This window comes from Pocillopora damicornis, chromosome 1 (genome assembly GCF_964200805.1).
Source record: "Pocillopora damicornis chromosome 1, jaPocDami1.2, whole genome shotgun sequence".
Lineage (NCBI taxonomy): Eukaryota > Metazoa > Cnidaria > Anthozoa > Scleractinia > Pocilloporidae > Pocillopora > Pocillopora damicornis.
The window spans coordinates 27937269-27957654 of record NC_142670.1 but is presented as its reverse complement, the minus strand read 5'-3'; the positions used below and the strand labels follow the sequence as shown (position 1 = coordinate 27957654).

The following is a 20386-nucleotide window of genomic DNA, read 5'->3' as shown; positions in this document are numbered from 1 at the left end:
TTGGAAAAACCTGATATTTCAGGGGTTGGTTCTTATAAAAGAAATCATGACGGGAAACCTTCGAGCGTAGTTGTCGTTCGTCCGCCTCAAGTTTTTGTTTATGATCAAACGGAATAATCTCCTTCGATCAGATTAACGGTAGCTATACCCACAGGTTGTCATTTGGAGGATATAGAGTGCGGCAAATATCAACTCATATTCGCGTCAATAGATAACGTTTTGGTGAAGCCATTTTTTTCCGTTTATGAAAAAACGGCCACACCGTTGCACCAGAGTATGCCGGTTTGCATTAACCAAATTATGGTGGGTAAACCCTCAAGTGCAATTGTTTGTTGCTATACTCAAGGATTTTCGTTCGGAAAATACCGAGTTCAGCAAACATCAGCTCATAATTGTCCACGGACGAGATTTTGTCGAGGCAGTTTATTTTCTGGCTAAAAAAAAAAACTGCCTCACCGTTTGCTCTTCAACAGCCTCCTCGGGCAGGTGTCTTTTCGCGCTCCCCAACCCCCCACCCTCCTCCTCCCCCTTTTTGACTACAAATCAAACGTGGCCGGTCGGAGAAACGATCGCGAGCTTACACCGTTAGCTCGCACTAATAAGACGCCTGCACTGCAGACTATGACTGTTATTACGCAAAAAGACCATCTCACAGCTGGGCTGCCTGTGTAATAATCTATCTTTTGTCTCTAGTCAAACTGCACAGATCTGTATTTGCTTCCTGTAGTCCAAGAAGATAGCATTGCACGTCAGCTCGTTTACAACATTTCAGAATTGTAGCCTGTGAGCTTCTCAAGGTGTTTTTCCCTCTTGCAGGCGTGTCGTCCATCTGGGTTCGTCCTTCCCTCATCAGAAATTCAAAGAGCTCAGGTTTGTTGCTTCTTTATTCATTTATTAAATATGTTTATTTATTCTTTCATTCCTTTCTTCCTTAAATTATTTACTCTGTTATTCCTTTAGTTGGCCATTAAGTCTTATGACTAGCTAGTTTGTTCTATTTTTGACCATGGCTATTGAATTGAAACCCTTTTGGTATTGTGGCAACTTTCTTTTTATAAAAGCAGTGTTTCATGGAAAAATCAGAGTCAAAGTCTGACCGTTGTCTGTCGCAATATTGCAGGAAATGCCTCGGTCAAATCGAAACATTCAGTCCTCGGTGGACGCGGATTCACTTCACGTGCACAAGAAGAAATTACATGTCACTCTTCTTGCAACTGAATGGTGTTCGGCAAAGGGTGGTTTGTCTACTATAAACAGAGTGCTCGCCAAACAGTTTTCATCGAGTCCCAATGTAAAAGTCACTTTGTTCGTTCCTCCATTTGAATGTGAATGTAAGGAAAAAGACAAAGCAGAAGCTTTTAAATGCGATATTAATATTGAGGAAGCAGACGCAAAAATGTCTAACTCCACAGACCCCCTCAACTGGTTGGCGTTTCCCCTAGAGAAACTCCACATAGACGTTGTTGTTGGTCATGGTTGGAAGCTTGGTTGACAGGCAGAGAAAATCAGGAGAAGCCACTCCTGTAAGTGGTTACAGATGGTCCACACATGCCCCGAAGAACTTGCCATGCGTAAAATCTGCGACACACCTTTCTCCAGAGGTGAAGAAAAGCATGCGTCGGAAGTTTCCTTGTGCGAAAAGGCCGATCTTGTTGTTACCATTGGACCCAAATTAAAGGAAGCTTTTGCTAAGTCCCTCCGCCATTGCGAAGAAGAAAAATCTGTGTTATCAATAACACCAGGTGTCTTTTCTGAATTTGAGTGTGTGAAAACCTCTGCTGCTGATTTAGAGAAGTTTTACATTTTAGTTTTTGGCCGTTGTGATCCAAAGGATTTGTCCATAAAAGGCTATGATACTGCGGCAAAGGCCGTTGCTATTTTACCCAGTAGGTCATATCACCTTACCATCATGGGCGCAACCGCTAACAATCAACGAGAGCTTGTTGATATTTTAGTCAGTTGTGGTTTACCGCATTGTCAGTTTGTTGTAAGAAAGTTTTGTACAGATCGGGAACTCTTAGTAAAATTGTTTTCGCATTTTGATCTCGTCCTCATGCCATCAAGAACAGAGGGGTTCGGTTTAACTGGCCTTGAGGCATTGTCTGCTGGTATTCCCATTCTTGTGAGTGGAAACTCAGGATTTGCTGAAGCCTTGAGAAAAGTGAAATTTGGTGAATTGTATATTGTAGAAGATTTTGACGATGCTAATGAATGGGCAAAAAAAATCAAATCCATTCGACAGAAAGAGCGGCGATTGAGATTTGAAGAGATTCGACAACTAAGGACATTCTACAAAGAGAAGTACAACTGGGAGAGTCAGTGTCGAGACCTTGTGACGACAATGTCAAACATGGTGTATGGTATGATTTAGTTTGTTTTTTATCTATTTGTTCGGCGGGGAGGATTTATGCAACACAGACCGTATCAGACTTTTCAGTCTGACTCTATCATACCGTTGTTTTTGTGATGCAAGAGAGTAACAATAACGATTGAGATTTGATTTACTTGAGAATTCTGGAACGAGCCAGGTCAAATCAATTTGCCGTCATAATTTTTTTTAAGTCCTCAAAACTGCACTTGCAAGTCTACCTCCCTTGTTTTCTTCCACTGGACTAGAATAACCTTAATGATATTGATTCGTTCTCCTTGTTGTCTAGCTTAACCCTTGCGTCCAAAACTGGAAGAAGTGAAGACGAACACCAGATGGAATGCACTCATTATGGTAGTCGTGGTTGTGGGCGTTCTAGTCGCTTTCATTTCTCTCCTACTTCACAGAGGGCGAATTTATTCCTGAAGTGTTCTTCTGTATTGGATTAACGTAACGTTTCCATTTTCAAACAAGGTTATAATGGACTTAAAATGCGTTTAGCTTTTAATCTTTTGAAAAATATTTCCTTTTACTAGATCAAGAGTTCGAGCAACACTTCTTTGGGAATTAGTTGCATAGATTTTGGTGATGATTTTTTTTAACCAGAACGTATTAGCTGAGGAAGCCGTGAAAGAAACATAACTAGTTAAAATCCCGGAAATAGCAAACAAGAGATCCGCAACATGACTTACGGTGACGCAAAACGCATTTTAAATGGTGCTCCTGGAAATTTCTATAGTTCGTACGTTATCGAAAATTACGTAAGATGCCTGTGGCAGACCACGTTAAAAATTCGCTTGAGTGTTGTCGTAATCAGTAGCGCGCTTGTGCTTCTCACTGAAGTTTGGCTTCAGTCAGTGAGAAGCGCGAAAGAAGCCTGTTAGGTGACTGCATATCCTGTGTTGATTTTTTTTTGTTTTGTTTTTGTCTTTATTTCATTCCTGTACTCTAAGGAGACAGCATTAAATTATCATTTTCCACGTAAGACCTGAGTGACTGTAGATAACGACCAACGCATTCCACCTTAAGCCCTCGGCGTCTTCTAGCAAAACTCATGCATTGAACAAGAAATTTTCGGAGGAAACAACTAGTAAGGTATACTTGTTGTGAATTGTGACAAGATCACCGATTCACATTTTTTTTTTCATCTATAACCGATACCCTATTCGTCCAGGTTTATATCAGTTTTCGTCCGTTTATACAGTATCCTGCCAAGAAATGTTACTCTACTAGGCTAATTGGAATAAAATCTCTCTTACACGGACAGAAATTAAGAATTTTGCATCCGAATATTTCAATTGGGAATAATATTTAATATTTATATAATATTATTTTAATGTCTCAAAATTGAGATTTGATAAGCATGAAAAATTCCCAGGTTTTAAAATTTGTTGACTAGGTGGACTGCGCTTGACTCACCAAAATTGGTTTGTGTAGAACCCCTTTACTCTTTAGGTCTGAAGTCATGAGAAGGAAAGGAAGATGAATTTAGTCGGAAAGAGTTACACCTTGTTATCCATGAGAATTTTACAGAACCTTCGCCACTTGTTTATGATCAAAGTCGATATATCATGGCGCATCGTACTCTAATATTCTATCTTTTTCTTCGTCTTATTTCCCGCTGTTTCCTTGCTACTCCTAGAAGTCAGAGCGTTCGAGGCTGATCGGTTCGCCCAGCTAAAATTTCTCTCTAATAGAGGTACAACGGGGAAGTTCCAGGTCTTGCCATCGTTGTTTCCTGTCTGACAGAGCGCTAACGCACTGCTGCAACAAAGATTTACACCCAGTCCCACATCTTCTGTATGCTCCGTGGTGCCATTGGTCAGGTAGTAACGGTGAAATTGCTCGTATAGTCGACAGGGTTATGGCAAGTTCGAGTAAAAGATACCAAGAATTTGAAGTTGTGAAATAGTACGCCGCCCAATGGGTTTTCCTCTGTAAGCCTTCTTTGGCTGCATTGGCTGCATTTCCAAAGTCTTTTGGGTAATCTAACACCATGAAAAGCTTACCTTTGTGATGCAAAAAGATAAACTGAATATTCTTCACGTCTGGTGTCATGCAACTCAACAGGTTAAGAGCGTCATATATGTATAATTCTGAGACTTGCTGGAGGTTTTTCGAGGCCGTTAAGCATTTCAACTGACGCAGCAGTCTGACGTGCCTCGTTGCCCTGTGGGCCATTGAGGATTTTTGGTAAATTGGCAACTTTGCTTCTGATATAATTTTCATTCCCGCGCAATAACAGCCCGACCGCCGCCTTTTCGCCTGGTGCTTTTCATTCTCATCAACGGACATCCCGGTTCTCAGTTCGTTTAAGTGATTATTTCCCGAATCCCGCACCTCAAAATCGCCGATTCCCGTGTCCCGTTCATAATAGCAGTCCCGCATCTCGCTTCCTTCTTACTTGATATTCCCGGATTCCGGCCTTTAACTAAGTCCAGCCTCGGATCCCGAAAAACCTATTGGGGACCTTCTTCTCCCCTCTCTCATTAATCAATTGTAATTTGGTTTTTAAGCTGATGTTTTTTCTTACTGTTAATTTCATAAAACATGAAAAACGAAGGCAACTTTCCAATCATAATTTAAGTCCTGCTTAGGAAAAACTTACGTTATTTTAAAAGTTCTCCGAAGAAGCTGTTTAAAACTAATTAATGCTTCGTGGTACTGTGAGGTAGAATAAAATTGGGAGGGGAAGGAGCTGTTGGAACTGGGTAGAAGGCCGAAAAAACTAGAACTTAACTATCAGACCCTTGGTAAGGGCATATAGCGACAACAATGCGTCCATCAATGGTTGGTGGGATCCTTCCTACCGTCCAGATATCTTCTTGATGGATTTGCGCGCTGAGCATCAGTTCGGCATCTTTGGTGTACATTTCCGCACTTATGAGGTCTTTCTCTACATCAGTACTCACGACGATGACATGTGCACCTGTTCCATGAAATCCAAGCTTAGCCGGACCATACCAATGTAAACGTTCCAGTTCAAACTTTTTCAGACGGTTGCCGTATTTGCTGAAGTGTGAACACAGGAATCTTCTGTGTCCACCACCATAACACGACCATCATTAGCAACTCTGATATCCCACAGATTCTTCAGTATTCCTTCTCCAAAACTGCAAACAAACTCTCCGTCATTGTCATGTTCCTCCAATGATGGAGGGACTTATTCCCTGTTTCACTACCTGACAGTCCTATGTAGTCGACTACTTCCCTCTGACGAAACCTGTAATTAAGATCAGCGGTTTGAGCAAGTCTATAAACCCACCAGGATTTCTCAGTCCTAGGCTTCTCAAAAGCAGTCAGCAAAAAGATGTTGCCTTTTACGTCAGTGGCTACATCCCAAATATTTGATCGTGAATTTACATTATCGGTAGGGAGACTAAAATCCCCATCAAACATTCCGCTGCTGTCAAACACTTCACGTTACCACTTGTATTTCCTACAATGAATTACCCAGTGGAGTTCGTAACGATACTTACCTGGTACTTACGCTTCTGTACCTAATCACTCTCTTGACCAAGTAACCATGGTGCAACGCAACAGTGGTCCATGCCATGCCTACATGGAACTTTGCTTACCCTTTCGTCTGAAAGTAATTATACCTTCTCTTTCCCAGTGTCAACAACACAAGCAGAGCAGATGGAAAGAGATATTCCTTGATCAACTGGAGCTCTCTCTTTAGTCGTATAATCAAATTAAGATAGCGGCCGTCGCTATCAAGAGCCCTTTGCGTTTAGAACATCTGTTCAAAGACATATCTCTGATGTTTGACCGAACAGAATCGAAAAATGTTTTACAATATTTCAAAAAGAATTATGAAGGCAAATTTAATTCGCTGGGAAGTTACGATTTACTGCAATGTTTGCAACTTCTTGCTAAGCATGGCTATGTGTCTGGAAACAAAGTGAAACTAATCGAAGACTACGTAACCGTCTGACATCGCTACTCATTCACAGACTCAAACTGACAGGAACTTTCCATCTCTTATCAGGCTTCCGTTCAGCTTTTGTCCTTTTATCTTTTCGGCAAAGTTAATTGCCTTGAAATTTATATCAAAAGAAGTGCTTTGAATTCAGGATTGGCTTTAAACTGCATACGCGTCATTCACTGCAGTAATTTAGAGATTAGTTTTCTGGTATGGTTGTTAGCGCAAACGGAAACGACCTACTTCGAATTCGAATATATGCCAAAACTAATTTGCTTTTAAATAGATTCTTCCCCTTTTTGGAGGTGCTTATTCTGTTACTCTGCTAAAACAGAGTAACAAAATTTCGGGGGACAGCGCTGTCTATTATATTTCGAGGCGTTTTAACTTGAATGAGACTGAAATTTAGGCAACCTAAAGTATGATGAGCCCATGCAAGATTTACAGTGGAGCGGAAGCGTATTTACGAAGTATCTCTACGAAAACATAAGGAAAAAATCAAAACGATCTAATTCATAGAATGAATAATTTATCGACAAAAAAACTCACTTTTACTTTCATCTGATGCAAGCTTTAAAGTAAAGGTTTAAGAAAACCCTATTAGCTATCATCTTCGATTGGTCGACAGTTGAAGAATTCTTTTTATAGAAAGACGCTTACAAGTTTTCGGAGATAAAAAGGTAATAAGGAGTGAGACAATTATGATAGTTGACCATTTTCAAGCCAACTTAGCTATATCGCGGGGCTCATTTTTGTGCAAAAAAAATCGACGTCCAACAAACAAAGGAATTTTAAAATGATAGGAATGCACTTCTGTTCAAAGCTTTCAAAACAAAAAAACTTAATTGCGTGAGATGGGAACTATATGCCACATAAAAGTATAAAGCAATCAAAAATTTAGTAAGATAAGGGTCAATGATTATATTATATTATTTATAACTAATTAAAACATCACTATTACTAATATTATTTTTTACAGTATGATAATCATTCCATTTCGCGATAATGTTTCCGCAGCAACTATTTACTCAGCACGTCTTACAGGTTTTTTTAGCTGCTTTTATTCCATGAAAACGAATGTAACCACTTTGAAGAAAACTTCACGAAAAAAGTCCCTAAAAAATAAGAAACTAAAAGACAAAACAGAGCAAAACAAAGTAGGAAGGTTTTCGGATAGATAGGGGAACACAAAAGCTTCGTCAAGAGAGGGGAGTTCGATATATTCCTTTAGTTTTTCCTTTTAAATCTGGTGTGCCCCTAATTTTTTTAAATGTTCTATTACGGAATGTTATTGGTGACTTGGTTACTCGGAAAACGTCATCGACCTTAGTAAGACCCCGACAGACAATTTTCAAGAGTACAATTTACTTGCTCAATAAGAGGGGGGTGGGGGTGAGGGGGCGAGGGACGTGTGAAAGCTGACACGGCCGACTGCCCCAATTCAATTATAAAGAAACATTACAATTTGTGACCCCAATTTGATGATGGATGTGCCATTAACAACCGATTTTCATTTGTTTCCCACCCGTCTAGTCGCTGTACTAAAACTTTCGCTTTATGAATTGGTTAATCAATAAATCAATCAAAATCAATTAACACTTTATTTACCATAAGTTAAAAGTTAAAAGCAACAGAGCTGATATGGACTTGCATGTACGACATACAACAATACTCTATTAGTAAAAAGTTCTAAGGTAAATCAAAATGCTTGTAAATAGTGATCAATAATAAATGTAATCTTGGTATGTGTTCGAGATTGTAAAGGCTTCCTTCTGAAATGACATGTTGACGGTTATATTCTAGGCTAAAAGCCCTCTACATCCTAGAGAGGTTCTCCCTAAATCTACGTTAAGATGTGGTAATTTAAAACTTGGGGAGTTGCATAAATTATAATTAGAACTACTACTCTAGATCTAATTAAAAAGACAGAATATCATCTGCCTCCATATCATTATCTACCTTGTATATAAATAAAAGCAATTAGCCAGTCTCATACATATTTAAATATGAATCCCACACAGTCAAGGATAAAACATCCTGAGTGTCCCAAGGTAGGCAATATATGACTTTAGCAGCACATGCATGCATATACTCAAGGTTTAGCGTTAATGATTGGGAGCATGTGCCCCATAGTAAATTGTAGTAAGTAACTGTGAGGACTATACAAGTGAAATAGATACTTTCTATTAAATTTTAAGTAGGTCCAGGGCTTTTAAACTTTGGTGAATAACAAAACATGGATGCAATAGACGGTTTTTATAAATAAAACAAATTATGGCATCGTTTACTATAAGTAACACTATTAGTAAAAAGTTCTAAGGTAAATCAAAATGCTTGTAAATAGTGGTCAATAATAAATGTAATCTTGGTATGTGTTCGAGATTGTAAAGGCTTCCTTCTGAAATAACATGTTGACGATTATATTCTAGGCTAAAAAGCCCTCTACATCTTAGAGAGGTTCTCCCTAAATCTACGTTAAGATGTGGTAATTTAAAACTTGGGGAGTTGCATAAATTATAATTAGAACTACTACTCTAGATCTAATTAAAAAGACAGAATATCATCTGCCTCCATATCATTATCTACCTTGTATATGAATAAAAGCAATTAGCCAGTCTCATACATATTTAAATATGAATCCCACACAGTCAAGGATAAAACATCCTGAGTGTCCCAAGGCAGTCTATGTATGACTTTAGCAGCACATGCATGCATATACTCAAGGTTTAGCGTTAATGATTGGGAGCATGTGCCCCATAGTAAATTGTAGTAAGTAACTGTGAGGACTATACAAGTGAAATAGATACTTTCTATTAAATTTTAAGTAGGTCCAGGGCTTTTAAACTTTGGTGAATAACAAAACATGGATGCAATAGACGGTTTTTATAAATAAAAAAAATTATAGCATCGTTTACTATAAGTTTCACCTAAATACTAATCCATTAGTAGAAATTGCATTGAAGCTACTAACAAAATTCAATTTAGTGCATGGTGTCATCATATATACGTATCAGCTTGCTGACTTAGGTTTAGCACGGGCTTCAGTTCAAATCGTTTGATGGCCAATTTTTTTGCAAGAGACAAGATCAGCAGATATGACCCTCTTGTAGACCTTTTCTTCTGAGCCATTTCTTGCCAAAGTGAACTCTTTACCTTTAAACAACTCCATATTAAAAGATAAAAAACGTGTATTCCACTGGAGGGACTTGACCAACCCACTCAGGCAAGGTTCAAGTTCCCCACCCTTTAGAAAGAACGAAATTCAAATGCCCAAGCGTTGCCTGGAGGGATCTTAAGGTCTCGATTTGATTGGCACTTTATCCTGGGTGAATATTGTCCTATGCTTTGGTTCTCACTTTCATCTCGGTGCGTTTTAGTGAGTAATGATGGCCCCTGAAAGAAAGCCAGTTGACCCCATCAGCGTAAGACACATGAGAGCCATTGAGGTACAATCCGTTCAGATTGGAGTGATGGCACCCTGCGTACCACCAGGCTCCCTTGAAATGTTGGGAGCAGTGGCTGCCAGCTGAATCATTGTCTTGATCATTTGTAGAGAACCCCATATTGCTGTAATGAAATCAAATTTCATGTAAGCTTTTTTTCACCATGTTTAGACACATAGAAAGCAATAATTATTTTTTTTATTTATTCACGATATTTATACAGGCTGACCAAGTTCAGCTTTAAAGCTGGTTTGGATGGTAGCCTATACAAACTAATGACAACTAGGCCACACCACAACACCGGGAGCTTCGTTCCCTTCTCTTTGCGAGAAGTGTGTGGGTTCTTGAACATCCCCTGCTAACCAGTAGAAAGAAGATGCAGGAGATGGGGCCCACGGTTTATCGTCCTTTTTCAAGAAGCTTTGAACGTTTATCCATTTGCAGGTGTTAAAGCAAAGGCGGCACATTCTTGGCAGTCTTGGTTATCGGATTACGTAATCAAGTCACGTGACTTATCAGATTGGAACCTTGAAAAACTGTTGAGATCTCAATCTTACTGAAGTCTCACATAGTACTGGAAGTCTGTGTTGATGTGGTTTGTTTGAGGCTCCCGAGAGTGTTTTGGTTTATCAGTTCCTTGAATATATAAAGTTATGGCCTTTCCGCACTAGCGAATAAGTTGTTTTCTGTCATCATCAACATTTCACAAGTGCAGATTGTTTGTCGCGACTTGACAAATTTTGTTGGAGGCGGACAAATCTTCAGACGCACCGCCGACAATATTTGTCCCGGGTAAAAACTAAACAAAATCGACTTAATAAACAAAACCGTGAGAAACTTGTCGATCATTTGTCGTAAAAGTTACCACCAGCGTGTAATTGAACTGAAAGCAGTATAGTAGGAAGGCAATACTTGTCTTTTGTTGCAAAACACGGGGATTAAAATTTTTAAAATGGCTTGTACAAATCCTGGAAATTGAAGGTTTAATCCTTTGGCAAACTTGGCTGGCCGGTCTTATGAACATATCAGGCATTGACGGAATTTTTGGACGGTTTTCAAATTTTTTTGATGCGGATGCAACAGACGAAGAAAAAATTTTACATGACAAATTTTTCCTTTGATTTTTTCGGAACAATTCTAGTTTTGCCCGTTTGCGATTGTGATTATGACAATTCAAAATTTAAACGAAGATGGAGACCAATAAAGCATTAAACTCCCAAAATAAACATCAAAGCCATACGTTTTCCTTTGTTTTATCTAGAAATGTTTCTCTTTACATACAAAATTCAAACTAGGTGTGATAAGCCGTTCATGATTAGTTCCCTTCGAAATCAATTTCTAAAGCTACATCCCTATTCGAAACATGTTTCCCGCGGCTGGAAATGGATTCTGTCTCAGTCAACCTGAATTCCTTACTTACTTATGTACCGTCATAGAGTCACCAGCGGTGCCTTTGTATCCTCCAATCAAAAGCCGGTACTTATCAGCTTCGTCTGCCACACCAAAATTCGTGTACTCAGCGTATGTGATGTTCCCTTCAAAGTCTTCCAGGTCAACTCTCAACATGACATGATCAGCGGCTGTTAAACGGTGAAGATTGTCGTTTCCAAGCCAGAACTCTCCGCTCAGATCTCCGAAGCCGTTTTTGTAGGATTGCCATTTAAGATAGAAGTCAACAGAGCCGTCCAAGCGTTTCTGAAAAATGGTCCAGCCTCCACCGTCTGTGATCATGTCACATAACACTTGGATTGGTTTGCCGCCATCCGGATTGATGGTGTATACGCCACTAGAATTGGAACCATCTTGAAACAATTGAGAGCAGCTTTTCGGTTCTATTAATTTGCGAGGAAATAAAGAACCTATTCGAAATCACTTCTTTATATGATAATTGAGGCTTTTTCTATACCTTAACAAAGCGACATATACCTACCGCAAGGTTTTCCTGTGAAGCCATGCTTACACTGGCATTGAATGCTGTCATCTTGATAGTTGGGAACACATATACCGTGATCACCACATTGGAAACTGTCCTCTTCACACGCGCTCTAGAGAAAAAAAGTTGTGTCGAGTAACTTCCTAAACATCTGTAAGTCAAAGGAGTTTCTTTCTTTCAATAGCGCAGGGATATTCGAAGGATAGCAACTCATTTGGTTGCAAACAGGATTTGCACAAATTTCTTCAAGATATGGCCTTCGGTTTGCGCACCCTGTTACGTGCAACAGAAAACCTTTGATAGGTTGGGAGATAAACAAAGTCTACGAGACCATACACAAGCCTCGTTCTTAGGGAAATAGAGACCTCGGGTATGAGTTTACCACCATGATAATGATGATGATGATGATGACGATAATGATATCATGATGAATGATAGCTTTTATTTTTATCATCAATGTCATAATCATTACTTTTATCAGTATCTTTTTATCATCGTTGACGATGGTTATAGCCATGAGTGGGTCTCCTCACGCTCTGTCTAAGAAAACCAAGTCTTGCTACAATATGCGACAATTTTATTACGAAGCGCAACAGAATACACATCCTTTCTTGTTGGATAGCAAAATGCGACTAGTTGACATGGAAGATTTACTTCAAAGAAAAGCAGGAATGCCGTTTTTCGTGAGTGGAGCCCCCTTCTCCTAACATCAACAGCCGGAAAATTTCTATCACGATTATTTCCAGATCTTCTTAAGCAGATAAGGAGGTAAAAGAAGAAATGAAAACTTAAATAGTTCAAAGTTAATCAAGATTTTAATTCTGATCCACAACAGAAGTCATTGTTGATGCACTAAACAGATTTAGCTTACCTTTATTCCCCTGTAAATGAAATCTTTATCCTCGATAAAGTTAGCAAATCCAGCAAATCGATCAGAGTCGCTTAGTTGACACTTGAATTTGTTTGAGTCGCCCTTTACGGTTCCAAAGTTGTAAGACTGACATCGCTCTTCATACACACACTCAAACTGACAGGAACTTTCCGAATCCACTTCTATATCTCTTATCAGGCTTCCGTTCAGCTTTTGCCTTTTTATCTTTCCGGCAAAGTTAACAGCTTTGAGATTTGGACCTGAAATACGGTTTATGCCGTAGGCAACAGCGCAAAGAAGAGATATTATGCTGAGATGCATGTTTAGTCTTCAGTCTTTTTGTCAGAAAGAATATGATGAAAAAGGATGAATGTTTATTTCATTTCTATTGACAAACTAGATAAGCAGGTGCTAAAAAATTGAAAAAAAAAGGTATAGGCAATATGATACGTTTTTTTTTATGACCGTCAACATAGGCAGGTTGCTAAACAGGTATTAAGCTTTCTTCAAACTGCATTAGGTTGAAGTGTTTTCCATTTTTTTTTACTTTTTCTCACCGTGACTATTCTTCTTGAGGACTGATGGTTGAATCATCTTTTTCTGATACAGAGAGCATAAAGGAAAGGACCTGGTGAAAGGACTTTTTAATTTTCTTTAGTTATGCATATTTGCACTCTAGTATCTATAATTGATTAATTTTCAGGGTCTATGACTCTTTCCTCGTCAAAATTTAATAGCATCTTTAAGATCCTGCGCGGAAGTATAACTGATGTCGAGTGAAGCTGTTTAAATAAGGATGACAATCTAATGGTTCGTGTTCACTCTCAGAAATCGGAGTTGATGCGTGTAACATAAATTGTCAAATGCTCTTAGGCAAGTTTCAAACCTAAGGCCTATTTGAATTATTCCATTAATTTAATAATTACGGCAGGTACTCCGGCATAACTTTCTGTGTCCCCAAAATTTCCCTGAGGCTTTTTTAGAGCTTTTGAGTGTTTCTTTCCCTTAGCCCTCATGCAGTGTTCTTAATTACAACACAGAATGAGAAAGATATAGATGAATATGGGCCATTTATCAGGAAATAATTTATTAAAGAGTAAAAACCCAACGTTTTCGACACCAGGTTACCATGAGGGTAAATAAACACCGTCCGCCAAATTGACGATATTTTATATACGTGATTCCCGTTGAAAGGAGTTTCGTGACGAGTTTTGTTCGGGAAGTGGCAGAGAGCACGGTTGAAGAGAAGTTTATTGCCGAGTTTGGGTAATTTGTTGTACGTGTGAATTCATTTAGTGATGTAATCAACGGCGTCCTCCACATTTATTTCAGTTAAAAGCGAGAAGACGTCATTGGCAAACACGTCTAATGACTTGGAACCTACATGCCATCCCCGGGAGAATCGTTCGCATTCCTTCAACTGAGGCAGGATCTGCACGGAGAAGTCTTTTTATTAACTCAGAATCCTTGAAGGTCTCATGATGCAACTTTTGCAGCCTAGCTTGAATAAGCAAATTAATTCCTCCGTTGCAAAACGACTCCCATCGGTAATTACTTAAGGATATAAAATATGCAATTTAGCGGACAGTGCTTATTAACAATAACCTAATGATATTAAACTGATGTCGAAAAGGTTTGGTTCTTACTACTTAATTTTTTGTTTCCTTGTGAATAGCACATTTTTTAACCTTAGCGAACTTAATGGACATAGATGAATGTGTTGTGGTTCAATTTTAACCCTGTTTCAAATTTTATTTTCGTTTGTCTTGGTTGTTTGTAATGTATGATAATGAGTTTTGAAACAAAGGAAAATAAAATTTGAGCCAAGGATAAAATTGAACCGCGACAAATATGTGTCCATCAATCTTCACACATAAATTAGATTTTCACTCTTGTTTCCTTTTCTAATTAACTTTCATAAGTTTCTTTCTCAAGTTAATTCATGTTGCAGATAAGTAATGCTCAATTGTTTGTCCCTCGTGTCAGAAATGAAAAGTTTATTCTTTTTTCATAAGTTTTGTGTTATTTGCGGGTACAGCAAAAATTATTTGAATCCCAACAAAGTGGAAAAAAAAACTCCTCAGGTCTAAAAGTGTCCACGGGACTAAAGACAGAAAAAATATGAAATAGAAAACTGAGTCACAAGAAATAAAAAGCTCAGTTAAGGTCCTGAGTGCAAAATTTAGGCTTAGAAATTATTTTTCTCAGGGCTGTGCTTGTAGTCTGCAATCTGCCATCAAACTTAGTTTACGGAAGATGGAGTTAATATGGTTCGGCTGTCTACCATAAGAGAAATGTTTGGACAGTTTAAAGATGTCTGCAGTATCAGTTTCCTCGTTCTGTGGTCTTTTTTCAAAGGCCATAGCGGCTACATTTCTTGTTATGAGCAATTCACAAGCTTTCGTGCTGCTAGAGGGACTTGTGGCTAGTGTAGTCATTTTTGTGATCACTAAGGAAGCTTTGTATTTAAAGAGGAGCGTATGATATTCATCCACTTTTGAGAAAGGTACGCGGATAGTATCAAGGCTCATGAAGCCTTTCAGGTATCCTAAATGGAAGTTAAGAGACATCTTTACATATACGTTCTGGCCGAGAAGGAGAAAATTGCCAAACTTATAGAGCCACAGTATGTCGAGGCATTCAGGAAGTTTGAGAACGACAGAGCAAACTTTGAGGAGAAGTTACATGTTAATTACTTCTGGTAGTTAAGGGATTAAAGAAGCACACTGGTCTTGCGAGGTGCTACAATGCCATTTGAAACTGTCTTTACGGTCTCAACCAGCCGAAGAAAGCATCTGAGTTTTACACTTAAGCTTATGAGATGCAGGCTCGTATGGGATTTGAACCCAGGCCTCTGCGATACCGACCAGTTGGCTTGTTAGCTCAGTTGGTAAAGCGCTGCCCCAGTATCGCAGAGGTCATGGGTTCAAATCCCATATGAGTCTGAATTTTTTTCAGGCCTTATTCTCACTACTACTTAAGTAGTGTTCATAACTGCGGGGATCGCTTCCATATTCATTTCTTCAAACGCAGTTCACATATATGATTTTTATATCATTTACAGTAAAGGTGGGTAAAGAACCAGCTGCCTCTTTTTCGTTAAAATAACTTAAGTCTCTTTACAAAGCACTTCTATGATGTCACATTTTCAGTTAAGAAATCTGTGAAGCCACTGTTGGCCTTCAGTGTGGTTAGCTTTAGTTTCCTGTTTGATATCGAAAGAGACCGTCTTTAATCGGGGAAGGGCAGTATTAGTTTACAATTTTGATTCAGAAATAAAAATAACTTCGAAAGCTTCACCTTCCCAGTAGACGTCGCAGCTCAGCAGATTCGGAAGCAAGGATGAGGAGCCAAACTTTGTATAGTGTCAAAGAATAAGATTACCGGATCTGTTGAACTAATTTGAACTTATTATAATTCAATTGGATTGGTATTTCTTTCTAAAGTTGTTTAAGTTTACTTAGAATATCCTCGTACACCGTTTTAATAGGCAGATGTCGGATAAGTTGATTGTAGATATCAAACAAGTAGCTGAATGATTGCTCATGTTTATTTTCCGGTGCAAATGTATAAGTATTATTTAGAAGGAATTGCTTTGAATTCGGGATTGGCTTTATAGTGCATACGCGTTACTCAACTGCAGTAATTTAGAGATTAGTTTCTGGTATGGTTTTTAGCACAAACGGAAATGGTCTGGTTCGAATTCATATATGTATGCTAAGACTGATTTTTTTTAACGTAGGATCTTCCCTTTTTCGGAGGTGCTTTCTATTACGAAGCTGAGTCATTATTTTCGCTCTTCACCCTTTTGACCTGATACTAGTCCTTCACAGACTATTTCTTCCTGGAATTTCTAGAATCACCGACCTAGTACCATGATCTGAGGTATTTTTGCAACTTTTACTGAAGCCATTCCAAACTAATATTTCAGTTTAAAGCTTTTTCTTGCGTCAGTTTAGCGTCAATCAACTCAAAAGCTTCATAATTCCCCCGCCAGGAAACTCTCAGGGCATTTAAACTTTTAAAGAGTTCCTCCTTCAAATTCCCGTCTACCGGGGCTAAAATCTGTGTTCAAATGCCCTACCCAAGTGCCGGATTTGATGGTCAATTTGTTTATAAAAGGCAAGATCAGCGACTGTGACTTTCTTGGAGACCTTTTCTTGTGAGGGATCTGCTCGCGAAAGTGAACTCTTTACCTTTAAACAGCTCCATATCAAAAGATAAAACACGTGTATTCCGCTGGAGGAACTTGATAAGTCCGCTTCAAATAGCCCATCCCACCCAAACAAGGTTCAAGTTCCTCACCCCCCGGAAAGAACGACAGTCAAATGCCCGTGTGTTGCTTGGGGGGAATGTTAAAGCCTTGATTTGATTGGCGCTTTATTCTGGGATAGACATTGTCTCATGCTATGGTTTTCACTTTCATCTTGGTGCCTCTGAAAGAAAGCCAGTTGACTCCATCAGCATTAGACAAATGGGAGCCATTGATGTACAATCCGTTCAGTTTGGATTGATTGCAGCTTTTGTACCACCAGGCTCCCTTGTAGCTTCGAGAGCATTGGAAGTAATATCCATCATTGTCTTGATCATTCGTAGAAAACTCCATATTGCTGAAATGAAATTTCATGTAAGCTCGTTTCTACCATGTTTAGACAGATAGAAAGCGATAATTATTTATTTATTCGTTTATTTATGATATTTATACAGTTGGCCCAGGTCAGCTTTAAAGTTTGTTTGAATGGTAGCCTGTAGAAACTAATAACAAGGCCAGACCACAACACCGGTAGCTTCGCTCCCTTCTCCTTGCGAGGAATTTGTGTGTTCCCTAACATCCCCTGCCAACGAGGACTGAGAAGATGCAGGAGACGGGACCTACGGTTTATCGTCCTTTTTCGAGAAGCTTTGAACGTTTATCCATTTGCGGGTTCACAGAAAAGGCAGCACATTAAACGACTCTGAGTGTTGGTCTGGTCTGGGGCTTGAGCCCTGATCCTCCCGTAGGGCAGTCTAGGTTATCGGATGACGCAATCAAATCACGTGACTTATGAGATTGGAACCTTGCTCCTCACGTGCATTTCTTGAATGATCTCGGAAAACTGTTGAAATGTCAATCTCACTCAAGTCTTTCTGAACAAAGAACGATGAAACCAGTCAGCTTTATTGAACAAGAGAGAAAGGATCAAGGTGACAGTCGTGCAGTTTTTATTAGACGTAGAACCCATGTAATGATACTTACTAGCGATTGCAGAATGATTTAAAGCCAGGCGTTTTTCTTTTGTTCTAATTTTTGTTTCTCCTCAGATACAAAATTTAAACTATATGTGACAGTCCGTCATGATCAGTTCCCTTCGCTGATAATTTTCTAAAACTGCACCTCTAATCGAAACATGCTTCCCTGGAAGCTGGAAATGGGTACTCTCTTAGACAACATAATATCTTTCTTACCTATGTACCGTCATAGAGTCACCAGCAGTGCCATTGTATCCTTCAAAAAAAAGCCGGTACTTGTCAGCTTTGTCTGCCACATTAAAATTCGTGTACTCAGCGTACGTTATGTTCCCTTCAAAGTCTTCCAGGTCAACTCTCAACATTACGTCATCAGCGGCTGTTAAACGGTGAAGATTATCGTTTCCAAGCTAGAACTCCCCGCTCAGATCCCCGAAACCGTTTCTGTAGGATTCCCATCTAAGATAGAAGTCAACAGAGCCATCCAAGCGTTTCTGAAAAACGGTTCAGCCTCCACCGTCTGTGGTCATGTCACATAACACTTGGATTGGTTTGCCACCATCTGGATGGTGTACACGCCACTAGAATTGAAACCATCTTGAAACAATTGAGAGCAGCTTTTTGCTTCTATTGCGTGGAAAAAAAGAACCTATATAAGATGACTTCTTTATATGATAATTGAGGCTTTTTCCATGTCTAAGTAAAGGGATATATACCTACCGCAAGGTTTTCCTGCGAAGCCATGCTTAAACTGGCATCGACGCTGTCATCTTGGTAGTTGGGAACGCATATACCATGATCACCACATTGGAAACTTTCCTCTTCACACGTGCTCTAGAGAGAAAATTTGTGTCAAGTAACCTCCTAAACATCTGTAAATCGAAGGAGTTTCTTTCTTTCAAAAGGGCAATGATATTCTAAGGATGGACACTCATGTTGTTGCGGACAGGATTTGCACAAACTACTTTGCGATATGGTCTTCGGCTTGTGCACCCTGTTACGTACAACAGAAAACCTGTACACAAGCCTCGTTCTAAGGAAAAGAGAGACCTCGGATATGAGGTTACCAGCATGATAACAATGATGATGATGATGATGATGATGACGATGATGATATTATGATGAACAGTAGTTGTTATTACACCACCGCCACTATTATTACTTTTATCAGTATTTTTTATCATCATTAACGATGACTATAGCCATGAGGGGGTCCCCTTACTCTCTGTCCAAGAAAACCAAGTCTTGCTACAATATGCGACAATTTTATTACGAAGCGCAACAGAAGACACATCCTTTCCTTTTGGATAGCAAAACGCGACTAGCTCACATGCAAGATTTACGTCAAAAGAAAAGCGAGAATTAAGGATCTATATATGCCACTCTCTATCAGACTGATTTATACTGTCTTTAACAGCCTCTCATCCGGTATTCATCGCCAAAATGACCTCAAAGTCATTTGAATTATTTTTTCTCGAAAACCTAACTGTTTTTGTTAGTCTAGTCTCTTTCCCCTAACACCAACGGCAGGCAAAATCCTATCACGATTATTGTCGGATCTTCTTATGCCGATAAGTTAAAGCGCGGGACAAAGTAACTTTCGTCAAGGGGAAAAGCAGTAAGAAATGAGAACTTAAATAGTTTAAAGTTAATCAGGATTTCCAAGAAACTCCGCCTCGATTGAACATAAAATGACAGATTTTTCTCACCTTTATTCCCCTGTAAATAAAACTTTTATCCTCAATAAAGTTAGCAAAGCCATCAAATCGATCAGAGTCGCATAGTTGACACTTGAATTTTTTTGAGTCACTCTCTATGGTTCCAAAGTTGTAAGACTGACATCGCTCTTCATTTACACACTCAAGCTGACAGGAACTTTCCGAATCTACTTCTCCATCTCTTATCAGGCTTCTTTTCAGCTTTTGTCCCTTTATCTTTTCGGCAAAGTTAATTGCCTTGAAATTTGGTCCTGAAATACGGTTTATGTCATAGGCAAAGGCGCAAAGAAGACATATTATGCTGAGATACATGTTTAGTCTTCACTATCAGAAAGAGTATGATAAAAAGGAATGAGTTATTTCATTCTATTTCCTAACTAGATGACCAGGTGCAAGAAAATTACGAGAATAAAAACAGTATAAACAAAATGTTTTGTTAACTTTCTGCTAAGCTGGTTTTCATTTCCGTCAGAGCTCAGAGGAAGGGCTAACGCTCGAAACGTCATCCTTCTAACTCATTACGGTGCCCAATTTACGTATTCAACTCAGTTGCTAACACTAAATTACCTGTTATTACGGAAGCAGAGAAGGGACAATCCAAAAATATTTTGCAAATCCGAAAAAATGTTTAGAATCGATATCTAATAGACAAATCGCTTTTGGAAAGTTTTTCAAATCGAGGGAACAATTTCAGATCCTGGTTTTATTCAAAGATCCATAAATAACTTTAACGAAAATCGAAAATAGTCTTCAATCCAGGAGTCTTTCCAAAATCCAGAAGATTTACGAAAATGGAGAAAAATATTTTGTGACGTGACACTTGCGCCAGTAGTCAGCACTTTGTCACATTACAGCTCATCGTATCTCACTAGGTTGCACCAGGTCGACTTGGAGTCACTACG

The 20386-nt window shown here is 39.0% G+C and overlaps 1 protein-coding gene and 2 pseudogenes across 2 annotated transcripts; 1 reads left to right on the top strand and 2 right to left on the bottom strand.

The window, feature by feature from the left end:
* The first annotated feature begins 781 nt into the window (after positions 1–781).
* On the top strand, positions 782–3353 carry LOC149053090 (uncharacterized). Its single transcript, XM_089213372.1, has 3 exons — positions 782–870; positions 1121–2360; positions 2658–3353. The coding sequence occupies exons 2-3, from the start codon at positions 1538–1540 to the stop codon at positions 2660–2662; spliced, it is 828 nt and encodes a 275-aa protein (XP_089069498.1). The 5' UTR covers positions 782–870; positions 1121–1537; the 3' UTR covers positions 2663–3353.
* A 4521-nt stretch (positions 3354–7874) lies between these two features.
* On the bottom strand, positions 7875–12971 carry LOC149053089 (microfibril-associated glycoprotein 4-like; annotated as a pseudogene). Its single transcript, XR_016188864.1, has 4 exons — positions 12541–12971; positions 11667–11781; positions 11157–11568; positions 7875–9887 (listed from the first exon to the last, which is right to left on the bottom strand). The product of XR_016188864.1 is annotated as a microfibril-associated glycoprotein 4-like (transcript).
* Positions 12972–16942: 3971 nt separating this feature from the next.
* Positions 16943–19796, bottom strand: LOC113687161 (microfibril-associated glycoprotein 4-like; annotated as a pseudogene).
* Positions 19797–20386: the final 590 nt, after the last annotated feature.